Source organism: Anser brachyrhynchus (assembly GCF_964034855.1).
Source record: "Anser brachyrhynchus genome assembly, chromosome: 27".
Lineage (NCBI taxonomy): Eukaryota > Metazoa > Chordata > Aves > Anseriformes > Anatidae > Anser > Anser brachyrhynchus.
Window position 1 is genome coordinate 4006105 of NC_137720.1, and position 22711 is coordinate 4028815.

The 22711-nt window shown below is 57.1% G+C and overlaps 2 protein-coding genes across 8 annotated transcripts in view; one reads left to right on the top strand and one right to left on the bottom strand.

Moving 5' to 3' along the window:
- Positions 1–201: 201 nt before the first annotated feature.
- MYOG (myogenin) lies at positions 202–5404 on the top strand. 2 transcript variants are annotated; one of them, XM_080569661.1, is made up of 3 exons: positions 202–1614; positions 3771–3852; positions 4610–5404. In XM_080569661.1, exons 1-3 carry the CDS (start codon positions 1048–1050, stop codon positions 4729–4731), a joined length of 771 nt encoding a protein of 256 aa, XP_080425787.1. In that variant the 5' UTR covers positions 202–1047; the 3' UTR covers positions 4732–5404. The 2 variants fall into 2 exon arrangements, with proteins under 2 accessions (XP_080425787.1, XP_080425786.1); XM_080569660.1 differs by lacking the exon at positions 4610–5404 and having other exon boundaries at positions 3771–4540.
- A 133-nt stretch (positions 5405–5537) lies between these two features.
- The window catches only part of PPFIA4 (PTPRF interacting protein alpha 4), a 54119-nt gene continuing 36945 nt past the window's right edge, over positions 5538–22711 (bottom strand). For 2 of the 6 annotated variants that reach the window (XM_080569647.1, XM_080569650.1), the window contains 20 exons: positions 22594–22656; positions 21168–21259; positions 18714–18855; positions 18252–18457; positions 17549–17789; positions 17341–17376; positions 16629–16762; positions 16311–16474; positions 15665–15758; positions 15341–15422; positions 14509–14709; positions 13489–13551; positions 12313–12339; positions 11202–11377; positions 10508–10605; positions 9665–9840; positions 9376–9444; positions 8414–8591; positions 7174–7265; positions 5538–6724 (listed from right to left, as the gene is read on the bottom strand). In XM_080569647.1, the coding sequence (XP_080425773.1) occupies positions 7207–7265; positions 8414–8591; positions 9376–9444; positions 9665–9840; positions 10508–10605; positions 11202–11377; positions 12313–12339; positions 13489–13551; positions 14509–14709; positions 15341–15422; positions 15665–15758; positions 16311–16474; positions 16629–16762; positions 17341–17376; positions 17549–17789; positions 18252–18457; positions 18714–18855; positions 21168–21259; positions 22594–22656 (2301 nt within the window). In that variant the 3' untranslated portion in view covers positions 5538–6724; positions 7174–7206. The remainder of the gene's footprint in view (positions 6725–7173; positions 7266–8413; positions 8592–9375; positions 9445–9664; positions 9841–10507; positions 10606–11201; positions 11378–12312; positions 12340–13488; positions 13552–14508; positions 14710–15340; positions 15423–15664; positions 15759–16310; positions 16475–16628; positions 16763–17340; positions 17377–17548; positions 17790–18251; positions 18458–18713; positions 18856–21167; positions 21260–22593; positions 22657–22711) is intronic. The other 4 variants (XM_080569651.1, XM_080569649.1, XM_080569648.1 and 1 more) reach the window with 4 other exon arrangements.

Genomic DNA, 22711 nt, shown 5'->3' on the forward strand with positions numbered 1-22711 from the left:
TGTTATAACTGCAGAACTGCAGGTATTTTCTAGGTGGTAAAAATGTGGGGACAGCGATTTCCCAGTGTTGCGAGCCCAAGAGAGCTGGCAGCAGAGCTAGGGGACGTTTCAGGGCTCCTGGCCGTGAAGAAATCACTGCCCCTGCTGGCAAACGGATGTCCCTTGGGAGCAGAGCACCATGGTGGGCCCCAAAATGGCTAGAAATGAACCCAAAGTCAGCCAGGGTGCCCGTGGGTGGGCGCAGGGAATGCGCCTCCCCAGGGAGGGGGATTTGGGGAAGGAAAATCCCAGCAGGGTCGGCCCCGCTCTTGGCTGACATTCTTTCCACTGACCGATCCCTCGGCTGGAATCTGGCCCGGAGCAGGAATAGGAGGAGGTGGGAGATGGTTTCTGACGTTCCCAGTGGAAAAAAAAAACACCCTCTGGATTAAAGACAAAGCTGGGTAGATGCTGCTGGTGTCCTGGGAGGGCCGGGGAAGGGTTAAAACCCCAGCACCCCGCTGTTGCTCACAGAAAGCCCATCACCGTGCCTCAGTTTCCCCACTGGGAAGGTGAGAACCACCCCTCTCTGGACTGGATTCCTCCGCTTCCCCACGGCTTCAGCAGAAGCGGGACCAGGCCTTTGCACCCCGGCAGGATGCGGCCGTGGGAAACGCGGGGGGCACGGGGCAGCGACGGGGAGAAGCTGAGCGGAGCTGGGCTCTGCCCGCGGGGATGGCGCAGACCCGGGGTGCCACGAAGGGGTGTGGGTGCCGGCCACGTGGCTGCCCCCACCCCGACCACCCCGTAACTGAAGGGACCAGATGACACCGGAATGCGGGACGGAGCTGGCAGCCACCCACCGGCCCCGGTGCCACCCGCGGGCGCAAACAAAGCCCCCGTTTGCCGAGCCGCCCTCCCGCCGTGCCAGCTCCCCCCCTGGGCAGCGCAATCCCCGCGGGGAGGGCGAGCGCACGACCGCAGACGGACAAGTTTTGATGCGAGGAAGCAGCTTAGGGTGGGCTCAGGTTTCCTTTTTAGGTTCGCTATATTTATCTCCGTGATTTAATGCCAGCGCCGGGGTTTAAATGGCACCAAGCAGTTGGCGTGGGGAGACGGAGCAGCCGTCCCCGAGCCGCACGCACGTCCCCCCCCATGGAGCTCTTCGAGACCAACCCTTACTTTTTCCCGGACCAGAGGTTTTACGACGGGGAAAACTTCTTGGGCTCCCGCCTGCAGGGCTATGAGCCGGCGGCGTTCCCCGAGCGGCCCGAGGTGGCCCTGTGCCCCGAAAGCAGGGTGGCTTTGGAGGAGAAGGACTCGGCCCTGGCCGAGCACTGCCCCGGGCAATGCCTGCCCTGGGCTTGCAAGATCTGCAAGCGCAAGACGGTCTCCATCGACCGGCGGCGGGCGGCCACGCTGCGGGAGAAGCGCCGCCTGAAGAAGGTGAACGAAGCCTTCGAGGCGCTGAAGCGCAGCACCCTGCTCAACCCCAACCAGCGGCTGCCCAAGGTGGAGATCCTGCGCAGCGCCATCCAGTACATCGAGCGCCTGCAGAGCCTGCTCAGCACCCTCAACCAGCAGGAGCGGGAGCAGAGGGACCTGCGCTACCGCCCCGCCGGCCCCCAGCCCACCGTGAGTGCCGCGACCCCCTCCCTGGGACGGGGCTGGTGGCGGGGGGGTGCTCGGTGACGGGGGGGCTGCGGGGTGCTGGGAGGGCAGGATCGGGACCCGGTGCGAGGCAGGTGCTGCTGCTGCGGGTTAGTGAGCGCAGGGTGGCTCAGGTCGCTGGGCAAAGGGGCTGAGAGCTCCCTTTGTAGGGAGGGGGCTGTGGCTGTAGGAGCGGGCGTAGCGTGGGCTGGAGCTGGGCATTGCGCTGAGCGTGGTGTGGGTGCTTGGGAGGGAGCCTAAAGGCATGAATAACAAAGAAATGTAAAGTACGGTAACATAAAATTAAAATAAAATAAAATAAAATAAAGGAACATTAAATTAAATTAAAATAAAATAAAGTAACATAAAATAAAATATAAAATAAAATAAAATAAAATAAAGTAAATAAAATAAAATGAAATAAAATAAAATAAAATTAAATAATAAAGTAAAATAAAGTAAAAAAAATAAAAATAAAATAAAAATAAATAAAATAAATAAAATAAAATAAAATAAAATAAAATAAAATAAAATAAAATAAAATAAAATAAAATAAAATAAAATAAAATAAAATAAAATAAAATAAAATAAAATAAAATAATAAAATAAAATAAAAGTATGCCCCCCCCCCCCCACACACACATACTTCCCCGCTGCTGAGGCTTTGTGCATGGAAGTGCCAAGCTACAGACATCGGTGTAGGTATGGCTGGTACAGAGGGAGGTGGCGTGGTTAGAAGTGGTAGGCAGAGACACAGAAGAGGCAGCCACAGCTGACACATGTGGATATGGATTATATACATTATATAGATATCTAGATTACACAGGTATTACAGTTACATAGCTATCTAAATCTACAGACGGATACAGATGGACATAGGTACAGACAGAGAGGGACTCTGCAGCAGGCACCGAGAAGTGGCCTTTGCAGAGCCACCCGCTTCCAGACCAAGGGGTGCCGGGGCAGCCCCGCGTGGTACCCCAAGAGCTGCACAAAGGGCTAACGGCAGCCCGAGGCTCTGTGCCAAAACACCCCTGGGGCTTCCCAGCGCAAAGCCACCGTGCCCGCTTGGGTTTAATTCAGCTGGATTTGTCATCTGCCCCCGCGCCCCTGCTGATGGAAGGGCCCAAAGCAGGACCCGTGCCCGCGTCGCCGCTGCTCCCTGCGGGCTGCTCTCCCAGGCAGGGGCAGGGGGGAACATATCGAACACAAAATGCAGGATTCTGGGCAAAAAGAAAAATCTTATCCTTAAGAATTTCCATTTTTTTAGTGGGAAATAAATCAAACCGCTAACGAACTAGCTGCGTCGGCAGCCAAGACCAAGCTGGGACCCAAGGTTTGGGGGTTCACCAGCAAGGTTTGGAGGTTCAGCTCCGTGGTGCTGGGTGCCCATGGGCTGGCCCTGGCAAGGTGAAGCCCCCCCACTGCGCCCCCCACCCACAGCCGGAGTATGACCACCTCCCAGAGCCAAATTCAATTTCTGAGCTGCTACGAACAGCGGATGGGTCCTGCGGGTTGCTCCCACAAACCCCATTTCGAGTTTAACCCAGGCCGGCATCCGCTTCTAGACCGAAAGATGAAGACACACACACACACACAAAAAATTACTTCTGAGCTTTGCTGAGTAACGCTCTCATTTTTCAGGCTGTCAGCTCTTTTCTGTGAAATCTTTTCAGCCCCAAGTCCACAAATCAAACTGCAAAAAAAGATGGTCCCCAGAAAGCCCCTTGGGACAGCCTGAGGGTGCCCAGCCCATGCGACATCTTTTATTTAACTTGATTAGATGATTTTCAGCAAAAAGCTGTTTTGCCCAAGGATGTTCATCTGCTTCTAGCACCTTTCTCATAGTTATCAGGTAAAGAGACACTTTTTTAACCTGTACTGAGGATGGCCACTGGTCCAGAGCCCCTTTTTTTTTCAGCCCTTACGGTGCTTAATGGTGCATCTGGCACTGATGGGTCCCCAGGGACCCCAAATGTCACTGTCTGCTTTTCAGGCAGGGTGAGGAGGGCCGTGCCCATCATCCTACAGGGGCGTTGTGCTGCTGTGATGGGGGCACCCCGGGGTGTTTCGGGGGGCAGCCGGTGGGGTTTGGCCGGGCTGGAGGCGAGACCCACGGCCGGCATCTCGGCTCCTTGCAGGCGGCCAGCGAGTGCGGGTCCGGCAGCTCGTCCTGCAGCCCCGAGTGGAGCACCCAGCTGGAGTTCGGCACCAACCCTGCGGGTAAGGTCCTCCCTGCCTCGTCCCTGCATCCCGCAGCCTTGCCGGGGGGGGACACCACAGCCCTGGGACGTCACCGAGCCAAAGCTTCCCCTGGGGGATGCTCGGGGTGGAGGACAAAAGGAGCCTTGTCTTCTCCCCACCCCGCAGACTTCTGCTGTCCGGGAGGGATGAGCCCCACTGAGGCTCATAAATCCTCCAGCGCCGCCTTGGCTCAGTGCTGAGCACACTCAGGCTTCTCCCATTGCCTGATCCCCCAGGGACGTTGGCTCCCCATGAGCCGAGGAACTGGACGGCAGCAGTTCGGCGCCCCAGACCCCATGAGGGATTTTTTTCTGTTGCCGTCCCGCGGCTTGGCTGCCCATCGCCGCCCTGCACTACTTCGCCCTCCCCATGTCCCAGTGCAGCTGCTGGTTTATTTTCCGTTTTGCAGTTAACCCCTTCCAAATCCACGTTTTCTTTTTCTTTTTCTTTTATTATATTATTTATTTTTTTCCCCCAGAAGATGAAAACTTAAATCTCATTTTCCAACCGGGAATAAAACCAAAAAATTTCCAAAAGTTTCACTCTCCGTTGCCATCTCCAGGGGAAGGTCTCAGCCCTCAGGGTGGGAGCTGGGTGCAGGTCCCTGAATCACTGCGGCCACGTGGGGAGGCACGGGGTCCCCTGCACACGAAGCAGGAGCCGTCCCTGTCCCCGTCCCTGTCCCTGTCCCCGTCCCTGTGCCATCCCCAGCAGACGTCACCCCTGCTTTTCACAGATCACCTCCTGCCTGACGACGCGGCGGAGGACCGCAACCTCCACTCGCTCTCCTCCATCGTGGAGAGCATCGCCGTAGAGGACGTGGCCGTGACGTTCCAGGAGGAGCGGGTTCAAAACTGAGCCGGCACAAACCCCGGCGGCTCTCCGAGCTGGTAACGGGGCGGGAATGAGATGCTGGAAGGGTCCAGCCACTGGAAATTGTATTTATCCCTCCGGCGCCGTGGACTACACCGCTGAAACCACTCGATTCCTTTCCCAACTCTTCGCCAAAAGCTCCCGCCAGCTGGAAAAAGAAAAGGGGGAGAGGTGGGGTTGCGGCAGCGCCGCAGCTCCCTGCTGGCAGCAGCCCCCGGTCCCCATGACCAGCGTCGGGCACGGCTTCGTCCCCCCGGCCGGGGGCATTCGTTCCTCGGGGGCCGCTGCGTGTGCTGGGGTCGCTTGCTCATTTTTTTCCAAGATGCTCTTTGACCAACGTCTCTTTCCGGCTGGCACCTCGCGGGCTGCCCTCGCCGGCTTTTCTACTGAACGCTGTGTGGAGTTGCCATTTGTTTGTTGTTTTTTTTTTTAATTATTATTTTTGCTAACTTATTTGGATTTTTTTTTTTTTTAATAAAGGCATTCTTGTTTGAACTGCTCAGGGCCTCCTTTACTGCTGTTTCATGTTGTGCAAAACTCTCCAAACCCCCCAGGTTAGGGGGTTCTCCATATGAGAAAATCCTAGGGCACCGTTTGGACTTCAGTGATGGGAACTGGGTGTCCCACACTTCGAATCAGCCCTGTAGAGACCAGTGAGTCCGCTGGCTTACAACTGGGACTCAGTCCTGTAACTCAAAAGCACTCAGGGGAGCAGGCAACGCTAACTCTGGGCTCCAAAGATTAATTATATTTTTAATTTGGTCTCTAGAAAGAAGGCTCGAGCCAGCACTGCTTTAAAATCCTGTTTATTGGAACACACATACATCCTTTCCTGACCCACTTCAGGGTTTGGAGTCCATGCAGTACCAATAATATGACGAAAGAAAGGGGGCATCGATATAAAGGGCTCACCGACTCTTCAAATTAAAAAAATATTTAATACTGTATTAGGCAAATAATACACCGAAAAGACATCGTGACTGTATAGCCTCTCAGATATTGCACTTCCAGACAGCACATGATAAGTATAGGTCATTCCAGCCATCAATAAATATCACATCAGAAATAGGGGCCACACAAGGCAAACGTGGCATGAGGAGACGAAGAGATCCTACCCTACGGGGGAGAAATGGGAAGAGCTGAGAGCCTCCTGGATCGATCCCTGCCCGTAGCCTGGGGGCAGGAGGGGAGAGCATCTCCTCTGCACCTAGAAGGGAAGGGATGGGCACGTCCTGGGGTGCCGGGTGCCCCCGTCGCGTCTCCCCGGTCCCCAAGGACGGTCCTGGCACCGTCCTGGCTGGCAGCGAGCCGGATGGGGCGGTCCAGCCCTTCCCCACGCAGCCCTTGGCAGAGCTGCCGTGTGAGCACCCCGAAATGCCCCGACTGCCCGCTCCTCGCCCCCACGGCAGCCGGTCCCTGCCCCATCCTGCGCAGCGCCCACCCTGGCACTGGCCTCAGCCCCCGTGTCCTGTCCCAGGGGCAGCTCCTTGCCCATTCACCCCAGTGTCAGGATTTTCGCACAAAGACGAGCCTGAATCCTCCCTGGCTTCGAGTCCTGCGGGCAGCGGTGTCCTTGATGCCTGGAGGAGCTCCGGTGTGCCGGTGCAGCAGCCTGTGGCATATTGGCAATGTGAACCAGGCAGGAGAAACGTTTCCAAATGTCGCAGCCCGCTTTCCGGGCGTCTCCGCATCTCTGATGGGTTGCACCACACTTCCACCAGCGATGGAGCTGGCACCCGGCGAGTGCACCTCTAGCCTGGCTGGTGCAGTGTGGGGTGGGCAGAAAAGCCACGGGTGGGAGGCACGGGGAGCCGGGGGAAGCAGCAGGGTGCACAAGCAGAAAGGAGAGCATCCTTTTCGGTCCATGGCAGGAGCACTGCGGCATCTGTTGGTCTGGGCCGAGGAACAGGCGCAGGCTGGGCTCTGGCCTTGTCCTGAAACGCAGCCAGCACGTGGCTGAACGGATAGTGGGGATGTGCTGAGAAACAAAGTGGGAAAGGCACCATGAGGACAGTGGTGCACCTCTGTCTGGGGACCAACAAGCAGACAAACCCAGCCAGTCGGTGGTGCAAGCTTCTGGCATGGAGCTCTGTGCCCTGGGGCACAGCAGGGTCCCTGGAGACTCTCCTTCCCTCACCCCACTGGGACCCCACATCTAGGGTGGCATCCTGGGGACCCCAGGGACTGGACAACTGGTATGTGCTGAGGATGCTGAGCATCTCCTCTGCATCATCTCAGGGTCCTGTGAGCCTCAGGTAGCAGCAGGCTGTTCCCCCACCGCTGAGGTCTCCATACACCCCCACAGCGAGGCAGACCTTGGTGACAGCAGACACCCTGCCCGGGTGACACCAGTGGGGGACACCGGGTCCTCCTGCTCCCCTCTTGGCCCCCACCCAGCTCAGAGGCCTCAGTCCTCCTCGCACGTACCCAGGGCCGGGCTGGTTCCCGTCACGCTGACCCTCAGCAGGAGTACGTCCGGACCGTGGAGGTCTCCAGCCGTGGCGACCCAGAGGCACCAACTGGAAGCAAATCAAAGAGCGCAGCATGAAATTAGTGACTGCCCCAATTAGCCCTCGGCTTCCCACCAACACGTTTATTAGGCAGCATCTGTGCACTAAAGCTACATGAGTCAAAGGAAGAGGTATGTTTGGCCTTCACCCAAGGCTCTAGGGTATTTGGAAAGTTACCACTTGCCATCCTTCCTTACTCTTGGGCAGCGAGCACCCTGCTGTCTGTATCTGGGGGCTGTCGGTCATTGGGATTTTGCCCCAGGTTTTATTGTCCTTGGCCAGCTGAGAATTGCATCTTTTAGGGATGGCATGGAAAATACAGAAAAGACCTAAACCACTAGTAGAAAGCTGTGAAATTTGAGCAAATCTGGAAACAGGAGGAGAACTGAGCCTTGGACTTGGAGCTGGAATGTGAAGCACAATGTGTAATTCTCATTCACACGTTCATTGCTGAGCCTGCTGAAGCTGCCTCTGCATCTCAGGTGGTTTGGGACAGTGGCACAGGGGTACCTGGTCCAGGGGACAAACCGGGGTGACTTAGCCAGAGCTTGTGCCTCCCTACAGCTTCTGAAGGGACCGAGACAACTTGTAGAAGGGAGTTGTATGGTGCTGGGGCAGAGCCTGGGACATGCGCTCCGTTAAAACCCACATGACAGCCGGCAGCAGGGGCAGCAAGGGTGTCAAAGCAAGTCCCTGCCAGCCCGTCGCTGCTCAGCAGCGCTTGGACTGAGTTGGTCTGGTTATTTCAGTCCCTTTGGGGATGGCTTCCAAAAGGCAGGATGGACAAGACTGGCTCAGGTCAGGCCGCTGCTTCCCTCCAGAGCCCCCCAGCAGGCTCTGAGCCAGGTGCCACAGCCACGGTGGGTGACACATCCCCATTTCATGCCATAGCCACCACGGCCCCCATCCAGCCCTCGCCCTAGTTCTCGCAGTTCAAAACAAAGAAACCTCACAGCAGAGAAGGGTCTGAAATAACCCCCCAGGAGTACCATTTACAGCAGACAACAGCTCTGCTGGCTGAATTCAGCATTGCAGGCAACCGGCAGACCTCTCTCCCTCTCCTCTCCCAACAGCACGTCATCCCCACACGCCATCCCCACACGTGCTGTGAGGTTCCCCGTGGTGGAAGGGGACCCGAGGGGAAGGGGGTGACCGACCTTCTGGGGGCATCTTCTTGGCAGGGGCGGATGGGGGTGGCAGGGGCACCAGGCTGGTGACACGGAAGCCGGCGGGCAGCGTCTCGGCCGAGCCACTGAGCATGTTGATGCTGTGAACATCTCGTGGGCGGAAGCGCTTTCGCCAGGACGGGGTTCGCCGGAAGGTTTTGTCATCCCCCTAGGAAGGAAGAGCGAGTTTGAGCCCAGCAGCCTGGACCTTCAGCCCTCGTGAGATCCTGGCACTGCTTTCGCCTAACTGAGCGCGTGCCAGTATGCCAAGGCCATCCCAAACTGTGCAGAAGTGTCTGATCAAATTGGGCTAAGGACATAGGAGCCAGCCTGCCTCTCTCTTCTCTTCACCCTGCCTGCAAAGATGCCCTGGATACACCAACATGGGAGCCCCAGCAAGGACCCAAAGAGAAGCATCTAACCTTACACAGATGATGGCATCTGGAAGTGCCTGCTTGTTTTCATGCTCTAAAGAGAGTCCTGACCAGGTCTGCTATCACACTTCATGCAAGGAAGCTGGATGTAGGACAGATCTAGATGAATTCCCACCTTCGGTGACTCAATGCGAACAGCTTTCTGTCTGCATCATGGGGCACCTCCAACCCACCAGCTTTACCAGCCACAGATGTGTCATGCACAGGATGTCTGTGCCTCTATAAGGCAATATTAAAGCAGCTGGCAAGGAAAGCCAGTTGGGTCCTCTTCAAATTCAGCCCACCGAGCACTAGAAAAGATGCACAAGACCCTACCTCATCCGCCTCCACAACCAGTTTTAAGTTTTAAATTAATTTAGTTTTAAATTATTCCACTGCTCCTGCAATTGCTCTAGAGTCTATGATGCACTGCTTGACTCCCCAGGACAAGGCAGGAGAGAGCAGAGGTCCTGTCAATCCTGTTTCTTGAACAAGAACAGGCACCCAGCACGATTCAGGCCTGGGCGGTTTGGTACTCACATCATCCAGCCTTCGATCTGTGCCCAATGCAAGCAGATTGTTGAACTCCCTCTCCAGCACTTGTCGAGCCTGAAAATAACATCAAATGAACACTCCCCATCGATGGGAGCAGTTCCCAGCACAACTCCCCAACCCAGGAAACCCTAGGGATGACAGAGAAAAAGCCCGTGCACCACCTGAGTGCTCTGCTCAGAGCACAGCAGGGTTGGTGGCACTGCTGGAGTCACACCACAGCCATGTCCCGTGCCCACCACCCGCCCCCAAAACACCCCAGGGATGCTGCCCCTACCTGCGTGTTCTGTGTGGGGATTTGCAAGACGAGTGCCAGGCTGTTGTGGTCGAAGTTTTCGTCGAGGGCCAGGAGCGCCCCGTGCACCCCGCTCTCAACGAGGTTGTTCGCGTACTCGCGAAGCCCGATGGACTGGATCCAGTGGATGACCTGGTCGTTGGTCCACACCAGCACGTCTGCAGAAGAGCAAGGACAGGTCTCAGGGCAGCTCAGACCGTGCTCATGGTTGTGTGGGGACCTGACGATGTCCTGGAACCCTGCCTCACAGCCCCAGGCTGATCCCGGGATGATTCTTCCTGGGCCAGCAGCAACACCACGCACCCAAGTGCCAGCAACAGCTCGCCTCAATTTATCAAACTGAAAGTTGAAATAACAAGCAGAAAGCAACTGTGAAAATTAATCCTAAGAACCCAGGGTTGCTGGTTTAATTAGGGGCATTATCAATAATGAGTTGTAATCTAAGCAGCAGCCAGATGCACGGGAAATCTCAGGACAGCCAAAGGAGAAGGGAAGGCTGAGCAAGCTGGGGAGTGTCCTGAGCATCTGAAAGGGGCAGAAGTTGATCCGAAGCTCGGGCTAGATCTTTCCTGTCTTGACAACCTTCCTTTTTCCTCATGCCTGACCAAGGTGAGCTGCTCAAAGGTACTTGGAGCAACCTGTTGGGGAATACTGCAAGGAAGTTCCCCACGGAGAACAGCCCTACGGGCATGGGTGTTGCTCAGAAATACCGATTTTCCCTTGGCAAGTGCTGTGATAAGAATACAGGAGAGGGACCATTGCTGGGCATCTCTGGAGGTTTCCCACCAGCCTTCCCAGAGCTGGGTGGTGTACGTGGCTGCTGACCTTTGATTTCATGCTGGGTCTCTTCTCGCCTCCTCTCGAGCTCTTTGCGGTCGTAGTTGAGCCTCTTCAGGCACATGATGCCGTACTGCAGGCTGGTGCTGCAAGGACACGAGAGACCACTCAACCTTCAGGAGGGCTCAGCATCACGGGGGCAGGCACCTTGGAGGGACCCTGCAGAGGAACCCCCCTCCCCACTTGTTTTCCATGTGCCCAAAGGATGCTTTGGTGCAGCACTGGGTCATCACAGACACAGCACAAAGGGAAAATCTTAGCCAGAACCTGGGGAACATCCCTCCCTTTCATCGTAATTCCTCATTCCATCAGTTTTACCCTGTTCTACCTGTCTGAGAGTACCTCAATACAAGCAATGATACTTGGGGCCTGGGGAGGGAAGGGACAACCTGCCCATGGGAGCTGCTCCAGCCTGAGGGGTTCTGGCAGCCTCCACGGACACAGGGTGGGGATCAGATGGGATGAGCCCTTTTTTTTGTCTGTGGTTTGTTCCACAGCCAGAAGAAGGCTTGCTCCTCTCCAGTTTTGCTGGAAGGAGCTATTTTGCCCACACTAGCTGTCCCAGGTGCCATCCTTCAGTACTGAGCCTGCCCTAGACAGGGGAAAATCCCTCCAATTCCCCCATCCTCTGCTCCACGTGCAGGCGCTGCGCCCCAAGGACCTCCCAAAGGAGGGCACTCACCGGTGGAAGCTGTCCACCATCTTCAGGTGCACTCTGAGATCTTTCTTGGTGAGGTGGTCCAGCATCCGTGCATCGACGAGACACTCCATGAAGTAGCTGCGATACTGCGGGAGGCCCAGGCTGGGCAGCCACTCATTCCCAATCCACTCATGGTTCATGTCCCCATAGGCCAGTGTCTGTGAAAGCGAATGGACGAACTAGGGAGAAACCAGGGCTTGGTAGAGCTGCAGATAATCCCAGAAGACCGGTGACCGGTGACCGGTCAGTGCTGCAGCCTGGGGGTCACCGTCCTGAGAACTAAACATGGGCTAGAGGAGATGAACCCCAGTTTGGACTGAAGGAGCTGGGGGGAACAGTCCTGTTGGCCATGGTCCTTGTCCTGCTCATGTGCCCCAAAGAGACAGGGCAGCAGCCACGAGGCAAGCACAAGGGACTTTCTGACCGACTTCTGGAAAAAGCACATTCAGGAAAGCTGAAACAACTAGGTAGGAAATATATTTTATTGCTTTCCCAACCGATTTTTAGAAATCACCAAACTTTCTATTTTGTGATTTCAAAATGATAAAAGGTCTGTTTTGGGCAGCAAAACATCCAGTCACTTTCACTGCAAGCTGATTCTGGGTCCAGAAAGGAAATTAAATCCACCAGAAGAAAAGTAAGACAACTGAGAATCATCGAAACCAGAAAAGATGGAACCAAGCAGGACTTTTCCCTCCTACCTTTTCAGTCCATGAAAATGTTCTGTATCCTGAACTCAGGGCCAATAAAGGTGAAACCTCAACATCTGTGCAGCTTGAAACCTGCCCCCCACCCAGGATGGCTGGTCAGTCTTAGGTGGGGATTTTTAACACCAGAACTGTGTCTTACAGAGGATGGCTCAGGAAAAAAGTCACAGCTTGAAGCAGAGAAGGGCACTTCTTGGTGGGAGGTCCCAGGAGGACCATCCCATGCCCAAGAGATGGCTCAGAGGCGTTATCACCGGGTGCAGGCTCAGCTCCAAGCAGGACTTGCTGAATACTGATGCCCCAAGCTCATTCCCTGGGTGCCCCGTGGTGTCCGTCTCTCCCTCCCATGCCCACCCCACCGAAAAAAAGTGCAATGGGGACCTCACCTGTGCCCAGCTGCCTTCCTCTGTGTCCTAAGCGTGACACACGCAGCATGTCAACAGAAAGGACAGGTAAAGTCAGTACCCGGCGGCGCTGCGCTGTGACAGTGCAGGGGACCCTCGGCACAGCGTGACCCAGATGGGCCTGGGGGGCTCAGCCTTGCCAGCAGGGTGCTGGGGACAACGCGGCCCCATGGGGCCCAAACTTCCCCCCACCTCTCAAGCAAGCAAGGAGGATGTAGGATGGGGCTTTGTTTACAGGTCTTGGGCAGGAGTTGGCACAGACCTGGGGCTCATGTGTCTGTCCTGGGTAACATGGGCACCTCTTGGGTCACCCAAAGACAGATGCAGAGAAATCTAAGCTTCAGCTCATGGATCACAACCTCCCAGAGGGGCTGCCTAACGCAATCTGCCCATTTTGCAGCTGTTTTTCCCTGTCACCTTGAACTAGTTCCTCTCAAACTTGCGAAACCTGCGAGGGAAAGGGCTGCAACCCCTGCCGTAACCCTGAGCTCGCTGTCCCCAAAAGGCACCTGCCAGTTACAAGCTCTGTGTTTCCCAGGCAGCGGGCATGAGCTTCAATAAAACGCCTCATCCACACAACAGAGCCAAAATGCTGCCCCTGCTCTGAGACGTGAATATGGGGTCATTAAGTTGCAGAGAGGGGAGCATGGATACCTCTCTCCAAAGGGCCCAGAGGTTTTGGGAGCACGGCCACCTCCCCCTGAGGGACCCCAAGCTATCAGCCAGTGGTAGGGACAGACAGAGGGGACAATATTTGGGCGCACTAAAGTCAATGGGGGTTAGACGGTGACTTCTCTGGGTACAGGCTGACCAGTATGGGACTCAGACTCATTCATCTGTCTGAGATCACCCTCGTTTTTGTCTTTCCCTTCTGTCTAATTCACAACCGACAGACGAGCTATGCTAGAAACCCAGCACAACCCATGGGGGCTTGACGAAGGAAAATGCATCTGACGGTTTTTAAGCCAGCTTTAGAAATTGTTGGGATATTAAAGGCTGAAAGACGGTTTCTAGACAGGTGCAATGTGCTGGCCATGAGCTGACACATGAGACACAGCAAAGATCCCCTTCCCTCCTGGGGTTTGGCGCGTTAATGCATGCCCAGAGCTCAGCGTGGTAACCGATACGCCGCGGCGGCAGCGGGGCGCCCAGCCTCACCGTCTTGGTGGACGTCGCCATGTTCTCCATCTCCTCGTGGGTGACCCAGACGTTTCCAGAGGACTGGAGGAGAAAAAGGGCAGAGTGGTCAGGGTGACCCACCATGGCCTCAGCTCACGATGGAAATGAGCCTGGCTCAAGATGAAGGGGGACCAGACCACCCTCACACCTGGGATGGCACCGGGGGGCACCTTGCAGCATCCCTGTATCCTCCTGGGCTGCTGGCACCCCACTGCCCCTGCGCACCCTGGGCTGTCCATGCAGCCACGGAGAGCCCAGCAAGGACCACTGGCCCTCTGGCTGCCTTTATACTTTGGTTTTATGTTCACGGAGCCTGCAGGCTTGTCCCTGACAGCTGTGACGCCAGACAGGGCCATCTGAGGGCATGCCTGGGGCCTTTCTTTCTGCTGTCCGTATTTCTACAGACATGTCTTGGCTGACTGGTGCACCATTAACCCCTCGGGGGCTTTAGGGACCAGCACAAGACATGATCCTGCCATCCGCTCCCTGTTCTAGCCAGAGCAAGGCTGGGATCTGGAGCCACTCTGACTTGCACCAGGAATTTTCAGATGGTCTCGGGAAAAGTTTTGTATTGAAATGACTGAAAAAATGACTGCATAACCAAGCTGGCCCTGCAGATCAAACCTGCTGCCTGGGTCAGATTTTATCCCCTCCAGAGCAGACAGTCCCTGAGCTTTGCTCTTCGCTGGCTGCTTTGCAGAGTCAGCCCCTTGCTGACAGCCCCTGTGGGTGAGGGTGCGGGCGTCTGCTGGGCCTTCAAGGCAGGAAAGTGCTTCACACTTGATGGCAGTAAACTACCTTTGTGCCTGAGGACACGTGTCTGGTGGGTTTACTGCTCCGTGAGGGGATGTCACCCCATCCACAGCCTGCGCTGAATGCTAGAGAACCCCTTCTGGCTGCACTTGCCTGCAATACTGGGGCTCCCTGGGGAACAACGAGCCACAGTGGTTCCAAGGAGCCAGGGAAAGGGGAAAACCAGCCGTGGGATGGGGCACTTACTGTCCGTGAGGTGGGTGGTGCCGAGGGGCTCGTGAGCGAAACCATCTCCTGGATGGCCAGGCGCAGCTTCAGGCGATGCAGCGCGTTGCTGATGCCGATCTCCCTCTGGATCTCGGTGTCGGACAAGGCTGACATGATGGCTCCACTCTTCACGTTGGCTCGGCAAGCAGCGACGTACCAGGCAGGCATTCCCACCCAGAGCTGCCGAAACAGGGCAAAGCTGGTGACTGCCCAGGGCACAGACCCTCATTTCCTCTGGCAGGGGTCTAGGACGCCCGGTTTAAACGCAGTATCAAAGCTGGATATCCACGGGGGGCTCCTTTTTTGTTTGGCCCTTGCACACATGGCTTGCAGGCAGAGCAGCATCCCTATATCTCATGGAGACAGCACAGTGAAAGAACACCCACGGAGCCTTTCAACTCAGAGCTTGAGGACACCCCAAAGTGCAACCCTGCAGACCACGAGAGATCTGGGGGTCTGCTCTGCTCCCCCAGCTCCACTCACTTGGACCTACAAATGGCTCCACGACCGCCCCTTTGCCACCTCCCTACTCAACCAGGGAGGAGAGAAAACATCTCCGTGCCTCGGGAAGTGGCCCCTACTGCCACTGGCACCGAACACCCATTCTATAGGGCACGTTGAGGGGCTCGAGGCTTTGCCAGGTGAAGAAACTGCTGAGCATGAGCTGTTTTGCAATGGTCATGCTGTGCATGGATCAAGCACGGTGGGGCTGTGGGGTGCTGTACCCCTGCCAGGGGAGCACACTGCAGACCAGCAGCAACTGCAAAGCCATCGGCGTGTGGGGACAATGCGCGGGCGTGCTCTGCCTCACCTCCAGCCAGGAGACAACGGTGGGGCCATCCCAGTGGGCAAAGGGCAATCCTTTCCTCCGAGCCTCTTCCAGAAGTTCATGCCTGGAGGGAACAGAAACAAAAGAGTGGTTTATTGGGAGCTTGAGGAGAAGGGAACAGCTCTCGAAAGGGAAGAGAGTGCAGGCAGCAAGAATCAGCTGGCAGCAAAGCAATAAAGGAGCTAATAGGGCTCATGAGAGTGTGAAGGCAAGAAGCCTTTTCAGCGATCCCCAGCCCTGTGTCATGGCTTAGCAGCCACCAGGCGGGACATTTTCTTGCTGGGGCACAGAAGGAGGTCCACTCACTTTTTCCGCAGGCGACGATCCTTCTCAGCCTGAGCACCCAGCTTGCCGAGTCCCAGAGGGTCCTGGATGCCCACCTCTGTGTCGGTCAGCAGCACTGTTGGGCAAAACACCTGTGGGTCAGCGTGATGTCCCCAGCGTCAGCGCGATGTCTCCAGGGTCAGTGTGACAACCCCCAGGGCACTGCACCGGGGTGTCGGGGATGCGCCGTCGCAGCACGGATTTTCAACCCACCCTCATAGCCCCCCGCATCCTCAGGGAGCCCACAGGGATCCCCAGCTGCCAGCCCTCCTGTTTCAAGATGCTCGGCATTGACGCAGTAAAGGGTTTAGGTGTGGAAAAGCAGCTCCCACCAAAGGGCTGTGCAAAATCAGGGAGGTGCCACGGGGAGGGAAAGAGATTTGGGCCATGCTCAGGCCTGAAAGGTCCATGGGGCTGAAAGCACCAGGCTCTGACTGCCCTGAACCTGCAGGCAGCCCAAAGCCAGTGGCTCCAACGTCCCCAGGGGTGCCCAGCAGGGGTGTCCCTGCTCCTCTGGGGTTACAACCCCAACAGCACCCCGAAGCCAGACAGTGCCAGGAGGCATGCAGAGAGCCCGGCCCGAGAAAATGCCCGCCCGGCCCGCCTGGGAGCGGAGCTGCTCACAGACCCTGCCCTGTGGCCCCTTCTCTGCTCAGCTGAATCAAGCGGCCCTTCTCTTTTTTCCCAAACAAGCGCCCGATGGAAGATTTGATCCCCTTCCTCTTGGAGCCCTTGTGCAAGGAGTCCTGGCTGCTGTTGCTGCTGAGGTTGCTGGCCTGCTCTTCCAGGGAGCTGGGGATGGAGGGGGGAGAGGAACAGCAAAGCCTGAGGTTACTCCTGAGCAGCGCACAAGCCACAGCAAACCCCAGCCCATCCCACAGCCCCACACTTCCCCCCCACAAATCCTCAAACGAGTGGTTTGAGAGCCAACGGGTGCTCCGCTTACCTCTTCCCGTCCTCCTGACTCAGCGCGGGGTGACCCAGCTTCTCCAGCCGCAGCGTCCTGGGTGAGGACGGGGGGGAAGTCTCGCATTTGATGGTGGTTTTGTCCTCTCGGCTTTCATCCCGAGCTGCGGGTGACTGAACAAGCACAGGAGCCATGAGGTCGGGTGGCTCCAGCTCCATCCTTGTCCTGCTGCCTGCCCCAAAACCTACCCCTCTTGCTCCATGGAGGCATGGCCAAAAGAGCCACCGGGGCCCCGAGGCCACACTCCAGGATTCGCCTGAAGCAGAGCCCTGGTGGTGGCTCAAGGTGCCCGGGCAGATGGGAAGGATACAGCCGTAGGGCCAAGATCCTGGGAATGAGGGAACTGGGGAGGAGAGAGGAGGCAGCCCCATGGTCCAGGTCAGGGTGTGGGGACTGAAGCTGCTGTTTCAGCAGAGGGCTCTGAGGAGGACAGATGGGAATGTCCCAAATAAGCCCTGTCCCCAGAAGGGACACTCAATGTTTGAGGACCCTCCCCACGTCCTGCCAGAGCCCCAGGCTGCCAGCCGGCATGTCTCCAAGCACCTTACGGGATCCCCCTGATCCTCCTGCTGAATCCCTGGGGTCCCCAGCTCCATCCCACGCCTAGTGCACCCTGACCTGGTGTGGACAAAGCCAGGAGCAGGCTGGAAAAGGGGCTTGGACAAAACCCAGCAGGGTGGGAGCCACTCACTAGCAGTTTCCTCCGGTGCTTCCTCAAGTCACTGGGCTGATTGCAAGGGAGAATGCGAGAGAGACACAGAAAGGGAGGCAGTTAATGGAGAAACCCCTCAGCAAACACGGGCATCCCGTTCCACATCACGCAGCCGTACCGGACACTTGGGGGGCAGCCACATGCACCCCCCTCCCCAGGCTCCCACCTGCCCCAGGCGCCTCCTCACCAGCGTCATGATCCCCATGCGGTCGAGGTCCTGAGCGGCGCTGCGGGAGGTCAGCTTGGGGGTGGAGCGGCCACTGAGCGGCGGGGACGAGCTGGCCAGGGACAGGGCCGTCAGCGAGGTGGGGATGGAGGCCCTCTTGCACAGCTGGGTGAGGTTGAGGCCCTCCATGCTGCCGCTCGTCACGCGCGTCTCCAGCTCCTCCGCACGGAGCTCGGTGGACTCCTTCTCCTCTTGGATCATCCTGGTGAAGGAGTGAGGTCAGGGCTTCAGGCTCCCCACCTTTCTGGGGGGGTCCCTGGCCATCTGGTACCTCCCAGTCACGGGACTGACCTGCTTTAGGGAACCGCAGCCCCGCTGCTGACTCTAGGAATGGCAGCAAGAGCCATCAGAATCCACACAAACCACGGCTGAGAGGTGTCCCAATTCCTTTCAGAATTTATGGGGATTTTTAAATTTTTTTTTGCTTTTTTAAGCAAAGATCCTTTCTGTAAGCCCACACTGGTGCGTCCAAAGGACAGAGATCCCCATGTAGGAAGGACCAAGCTCTGTGGCTAAATGTCCTCGAGCCATTTCTCTGGCTGAATCTGGACCGAGACATCAATTTTAGGGCATCAAAGCCTCCTCCCACTGCCCGGCGGTTTGTGCCACCCCCCCAGAGCCATTTCAGAGCTAGGCAGTGCTGGGTTTTGGCCATGGCCGCTACCTGATCTCCTCATTGATGGCGTCCAGCTGCTCCTGGAGCATCATGGCCAAGGTCTGAGCATCCGAGTGCCCGCCAGGGGAGAGCACGTCCATGGAGCTGAAGAGCGTCTCGCGGTCATCCTCATCCACGTCAGAGATCTCAGGGTCGCTGTCAAAGGCGTGAGGCCCCGTGGCCAGGACGCTGCCTGCCTGGGCCTGCTCCCAGTCCTGGAAGAACAAGGTCCACTGGTCCCACCTGGCACCCCCACATCTCCAAAAGCCAAACTGGAGGCCTCAAGCATTCGTGCTTCAATGCAACCCCAACGGGAAACCCTTCTTGTCACATTACCCCCGTGCCGGGTGAATGAAACTGCCCCACGCCCCCAGATCTAGGACATGTGAGACCAGCGTGTGGGGCAGGAGGAGACCCCAACCCTGACCCCGAGCCCGGCCCTGGCCCCGTGCTGGCAGGACGCTGGGTTACCTTGGCCGGCTCCTCTCGCCGGGCGGCGAATCGCCCTTTCTGCGCCCGAGGCAGGCCCGGGGCCGTCCCAAAGGGCTCGGCGGGGGCATGGACCACGGCGCTCAGCGGGAAGCGCAGGTCCGTGGCACTGCCCATGTGGGACCTGGGGAGAGAGAGCTCTGCTGTGGACATTGCCTGTGCAAGGACGCTCCCCTGCGGCTCCCCTCACGGCCCAGGCTCACTCAGGACAGAGGAGGAGGACGGGGCCGTGCTGGGATGTCCACCACAGTGACGCCTCCCTGCTCTGCGTGAAGTGATGCAAAAGCAGGGTCCGGAGGAGAAGGGTGCCCTGTTCCCCCTATCCTGGCCCTGGAGGTGCGTTCACAGGCAGCTGGAAGCCCAGCCCAGGGCCCTACCCAAGTGCTACCTCCCGCTTTGCCCCGGTACCCACTGAGCATCCAGCCAGTTTTGGCCCAAACCGGCGGGTCTGGGGGCTGCAGTCCCCTCCTGGCCTCCCCTCTCCAGCACAGCTTCCACTCCTCTACACGTATGGCACCAGAGTCCTCTTGTGCCTGTTCTCCCCATCCCCATGATGGGGGCTAGACACGGAGCTTTTCTTCTGTTTACGTTTTCTTCAGTATTTCCATGAAAAAATCCCTGACGAATAAAATCCCATTTGAAACAGATCTTCCAGGTGCAGGGACATGAGCGTTGGGATCTCCCACAGGAAACCAGACGGGACTTCTTTCTCCTCCTCCTCCAGGCTTGTGCCGGTGCTCAGGAACACAAATGCGTCAGCTCCAGTTGGACGCGAGGCCACTTTTTGTTATTTGTGATGCTCCCTGCACGTCTCCATGTCACCCAGTCACACCTCCTCACCCCGAAGACCCACCCCTGTGGCTGAGCGAAGTGTCGTCCCAGAGAACGGGGTCGTTCCTCACCATACCCATCGCAATAGGAGGCATGAGGGCTTGATTTAGGATGACAAAAAGCATTTGTCCAGAGAAATCAGCAGATTTTCCACCACGGTGGGGTCTGGTTTCCAGTGGAGGCATAGATCTGGGCTCCCCACCCCCAGCATCCTGCCGAGCCCAGACAAAATCACTAACATGAGCAGCTCAGCTTGGTGTCAGCTCAGTGCCTGCAGACGAAGGCACAGCCCAAGTTTCAAGAGGATTTAAGCTGCGGAGCTGCTGACAAGCTGCTCCTGAGCTAAAAACAGATAAAGGTGCCTTAGACAAAAGCTGACATTTCAACTGGGGGATTATTCTGGCCTCTGTAACTCAAGCTTTCTGCTGAATTGTCCTTCAAGAAATTAAAGAGAAAATAAAGATTGCCCGTCTTGTTCTTGCAGACCCATACAAACAGGTCCCACGTATGCTCCAGACCCTCCTCCAGCACGCAGCTGTCCTTCAGCCTCACTTTGTCGTTGCTCTCCCCGTTCCTTCCTTCCAATGTGGGCATGGGGCCTCCAGGCCCTTTCCTCTCTGCTTGAAGATTGGTCACTAGCTCCTTCCCTTCTTTGCTGTCCTCCCAGAGAGGTGAGGTTTTGCAGCTCGTGGTCACTCCCGGCAATCCCTTGTCGCACCTAGCCCAGGTGGTGAGGGCTCAGGTGAGGACGTGGGCTCCCAGGTGGCCACAGCAGCGCGGTGGGGTGCACGCTGCCTCAGCACCCTCCTTTCCTTACCTCCTGGGACCACTCCTGGTTTCTTGCGGCTGTGCTGGCTCCCCTGGCTGGTGCCAGAGGCTGAGACCCGATGGACTCACCTCACCTCCTGCAGCACCGGGCTGGGATCCCCCCACCTCCCAGCCGACTTTAAATGGAAGGCTGTGGGAAGGCCAAGGGAGAAAGGAAGGAAAAAAAATGGAGGGGGGGCTTCTGCTTTGTGTGTCTGACCTCCAAAGCACCATGGCAGAGCAGAGTGCTACGTGGCGGTCTCTGCACTGATGGCCATCACGGCAAACGGCTTCCTCCTTCCTCACCAGCCCGTCCCAGCACATCGGGGGAGGAAAGGTGGGCGGTGAACATCTAGACTTCACAGGGACTAAAAATGAGCCAAAATGAAGAAAATGCTGCATGGTCCGCAGCACCTTGAGCTGGGCAGCGAGGACGGAACTAGATAAAGCCACCCCTGGGTGAAAGGGCTGAGAGAGAGGTTGCACAAGCCCCGAGCCCTTTGTGCAGAAAAAGAAACAATGCCCAGTGTTGTTTTTTTTTTTTGTCATTGGAGAGTAAATCTGGGGCTGTTTGGTTGGGCTGGGCTGTTCTCAGCAGTCCGTGTCTCACCCCAGGACAGATCTGCTGCAGGGACAGTGCAGCCAGAGCCGACCCTGCTGTGACGAACTGAGTGAGACTGAAATGCCCAGCACCAACAGCATTTTGGGGCCCTAAAAAACAAAACGCCCTGAAGACATGGGTGTGGGATGAGAGCGGGGTGTGCACTGGCTGGCACGGTTTTGGCAGGAGGCTCTTACCTCGTGTGCACGCTCTCCACGAACGTCCCACTCCTGGTCTTGAGCTGATCGACCTCCAGCCGCAGTTTGTCGATCTCGTCTGACAGCCGTCGCTGTTCAGGGCAAGAGAAGAGATGGGGTTGGTTTTGTACCGAAGAGTACAAAGAGCCAGGTTTGGGGCAAACCAAGCAATTTCCAGGTTTATATTCCCTTTAAAAGCCCCCATCCCAGCTTCAAAGCCCCAGTGAAGAAACAGCTCATGCAGGCGATAGTGAATGACAACGCTGGGGTGATGCCAGGGTGATGCCGAGAGGGGGGGAGCGATCACAGGGCAGACAGACACACACACACACACACGTGCTCGAACCAAGGCTGCTTTGTGAGATGAAGGAAAGCCAGTCCCACCAGGATGCTCTGGCTTTGCTCCGGGCTGCACGTGCACATTCACCGCGGCAAAGGGCTGGCAGCGTGGGACCCGCCGGCCGGATTTGATGCTGGGCATGTCCCCCCCGGGCCAGGACCCTGCGCCTGCACTACGGGGCCGTGCTGCCCTGCGGCAGGATGCTGTGGGTGGGGAGGGAGGCAGAGGGATGGGATCCTCCAGGCACAGCAGGATCCGATCCCGTGGGCAACTGGGGGTTGAAGTGGGCTGAACTGGGGCGGGCAGCGTGCGGGCAGCGTCACGCAGGTCTCCGGGCTCTGCTTCTGCCCGGAGCTGAGCAGCGGTGGCCGGGGAGCACAAGCAGGGCCTGCTAACCCTCGCAGCAGGCAGGGAGCATCTGGGAGGGCAGAGGCTGCAAGCAAGGGGGAAAGCAGCCCCCAGACCCTCCCGTCATGCACAAGACACGGGGCACGTCCCCAAAGCTCCCGTTGCTTCAAAAAGCTGCAACCCTCTAGCTTTCTGGCACAGGCTGGCGTGGGCTTGTCTTGCAGATCCTACTCAGGTGCTTTATCTGAGAGCAGGGGAGGTGTGGAGACCTACGGGGATTTCTGCAAGCTGGGCATGGAGCAGACCTCCCCGCCGATCGAGCAAGGAGGTCGGGGAAGCCTTGAGGGTGAGGGGGATGTGGCTGCCTCAGCAGCACGGTCCCTTGCAGCCGGGCTGCACCAGGGAGCACCAGGGCAAACCCTCCTCTAGAAACGAGGACAAAGCCACCGCAGCCTCGCTGCTGTCCTCACTCGGCAGGGGGATGGATGAGTGTGATAGAAATACAGAGATGGGAGTGAACATGCCTGTTCAGGAACCGAACCGGGGGTCTCCAGTGAGGTGGGTGGCAGCTTCCATCCAGCCACTGCGTGGGTTAGTTTGTGGCCTCCTGCTGCTGGGTGCTTTGGGGTCCCAGCTCCTCCAAAACTAGGGTATTTTAGGTGGCACGACTGCCACTAGTCAGGGGTTAGGAGTGAGGAGGTGCAGTCCCTAGGGCAGGCTCCCTGTCGCGGCATTTACCTTGTCGTGCTGGTGTTCCTCTATCTGCTTTTGGGTATTTTCCAGCTCTTGTAACAATGTGTTCTTTGAAAAAAAAAATGAAACAAAAGAAAAGGGAACAAAAACAGGAAAGAAAGAG

Bases quoted from the DNA above. Each gene is read 5' to 3' on its own strand.
- MYOG (XM_080569660.1), top strand. From the start codon at position 1,048: ATGCCAGCGCCGGGGTTTAAATGGCACCAAGCAGTTGGCGTGGGGAGA. The intron at 1,615-3,770 runs GTGAGTGCCGCG...GGCTCCTTGCAG, and splicing joins CCGCCGGCCCCCAGCCCACC to GCGGCCAGCGAGTGCGGGTC.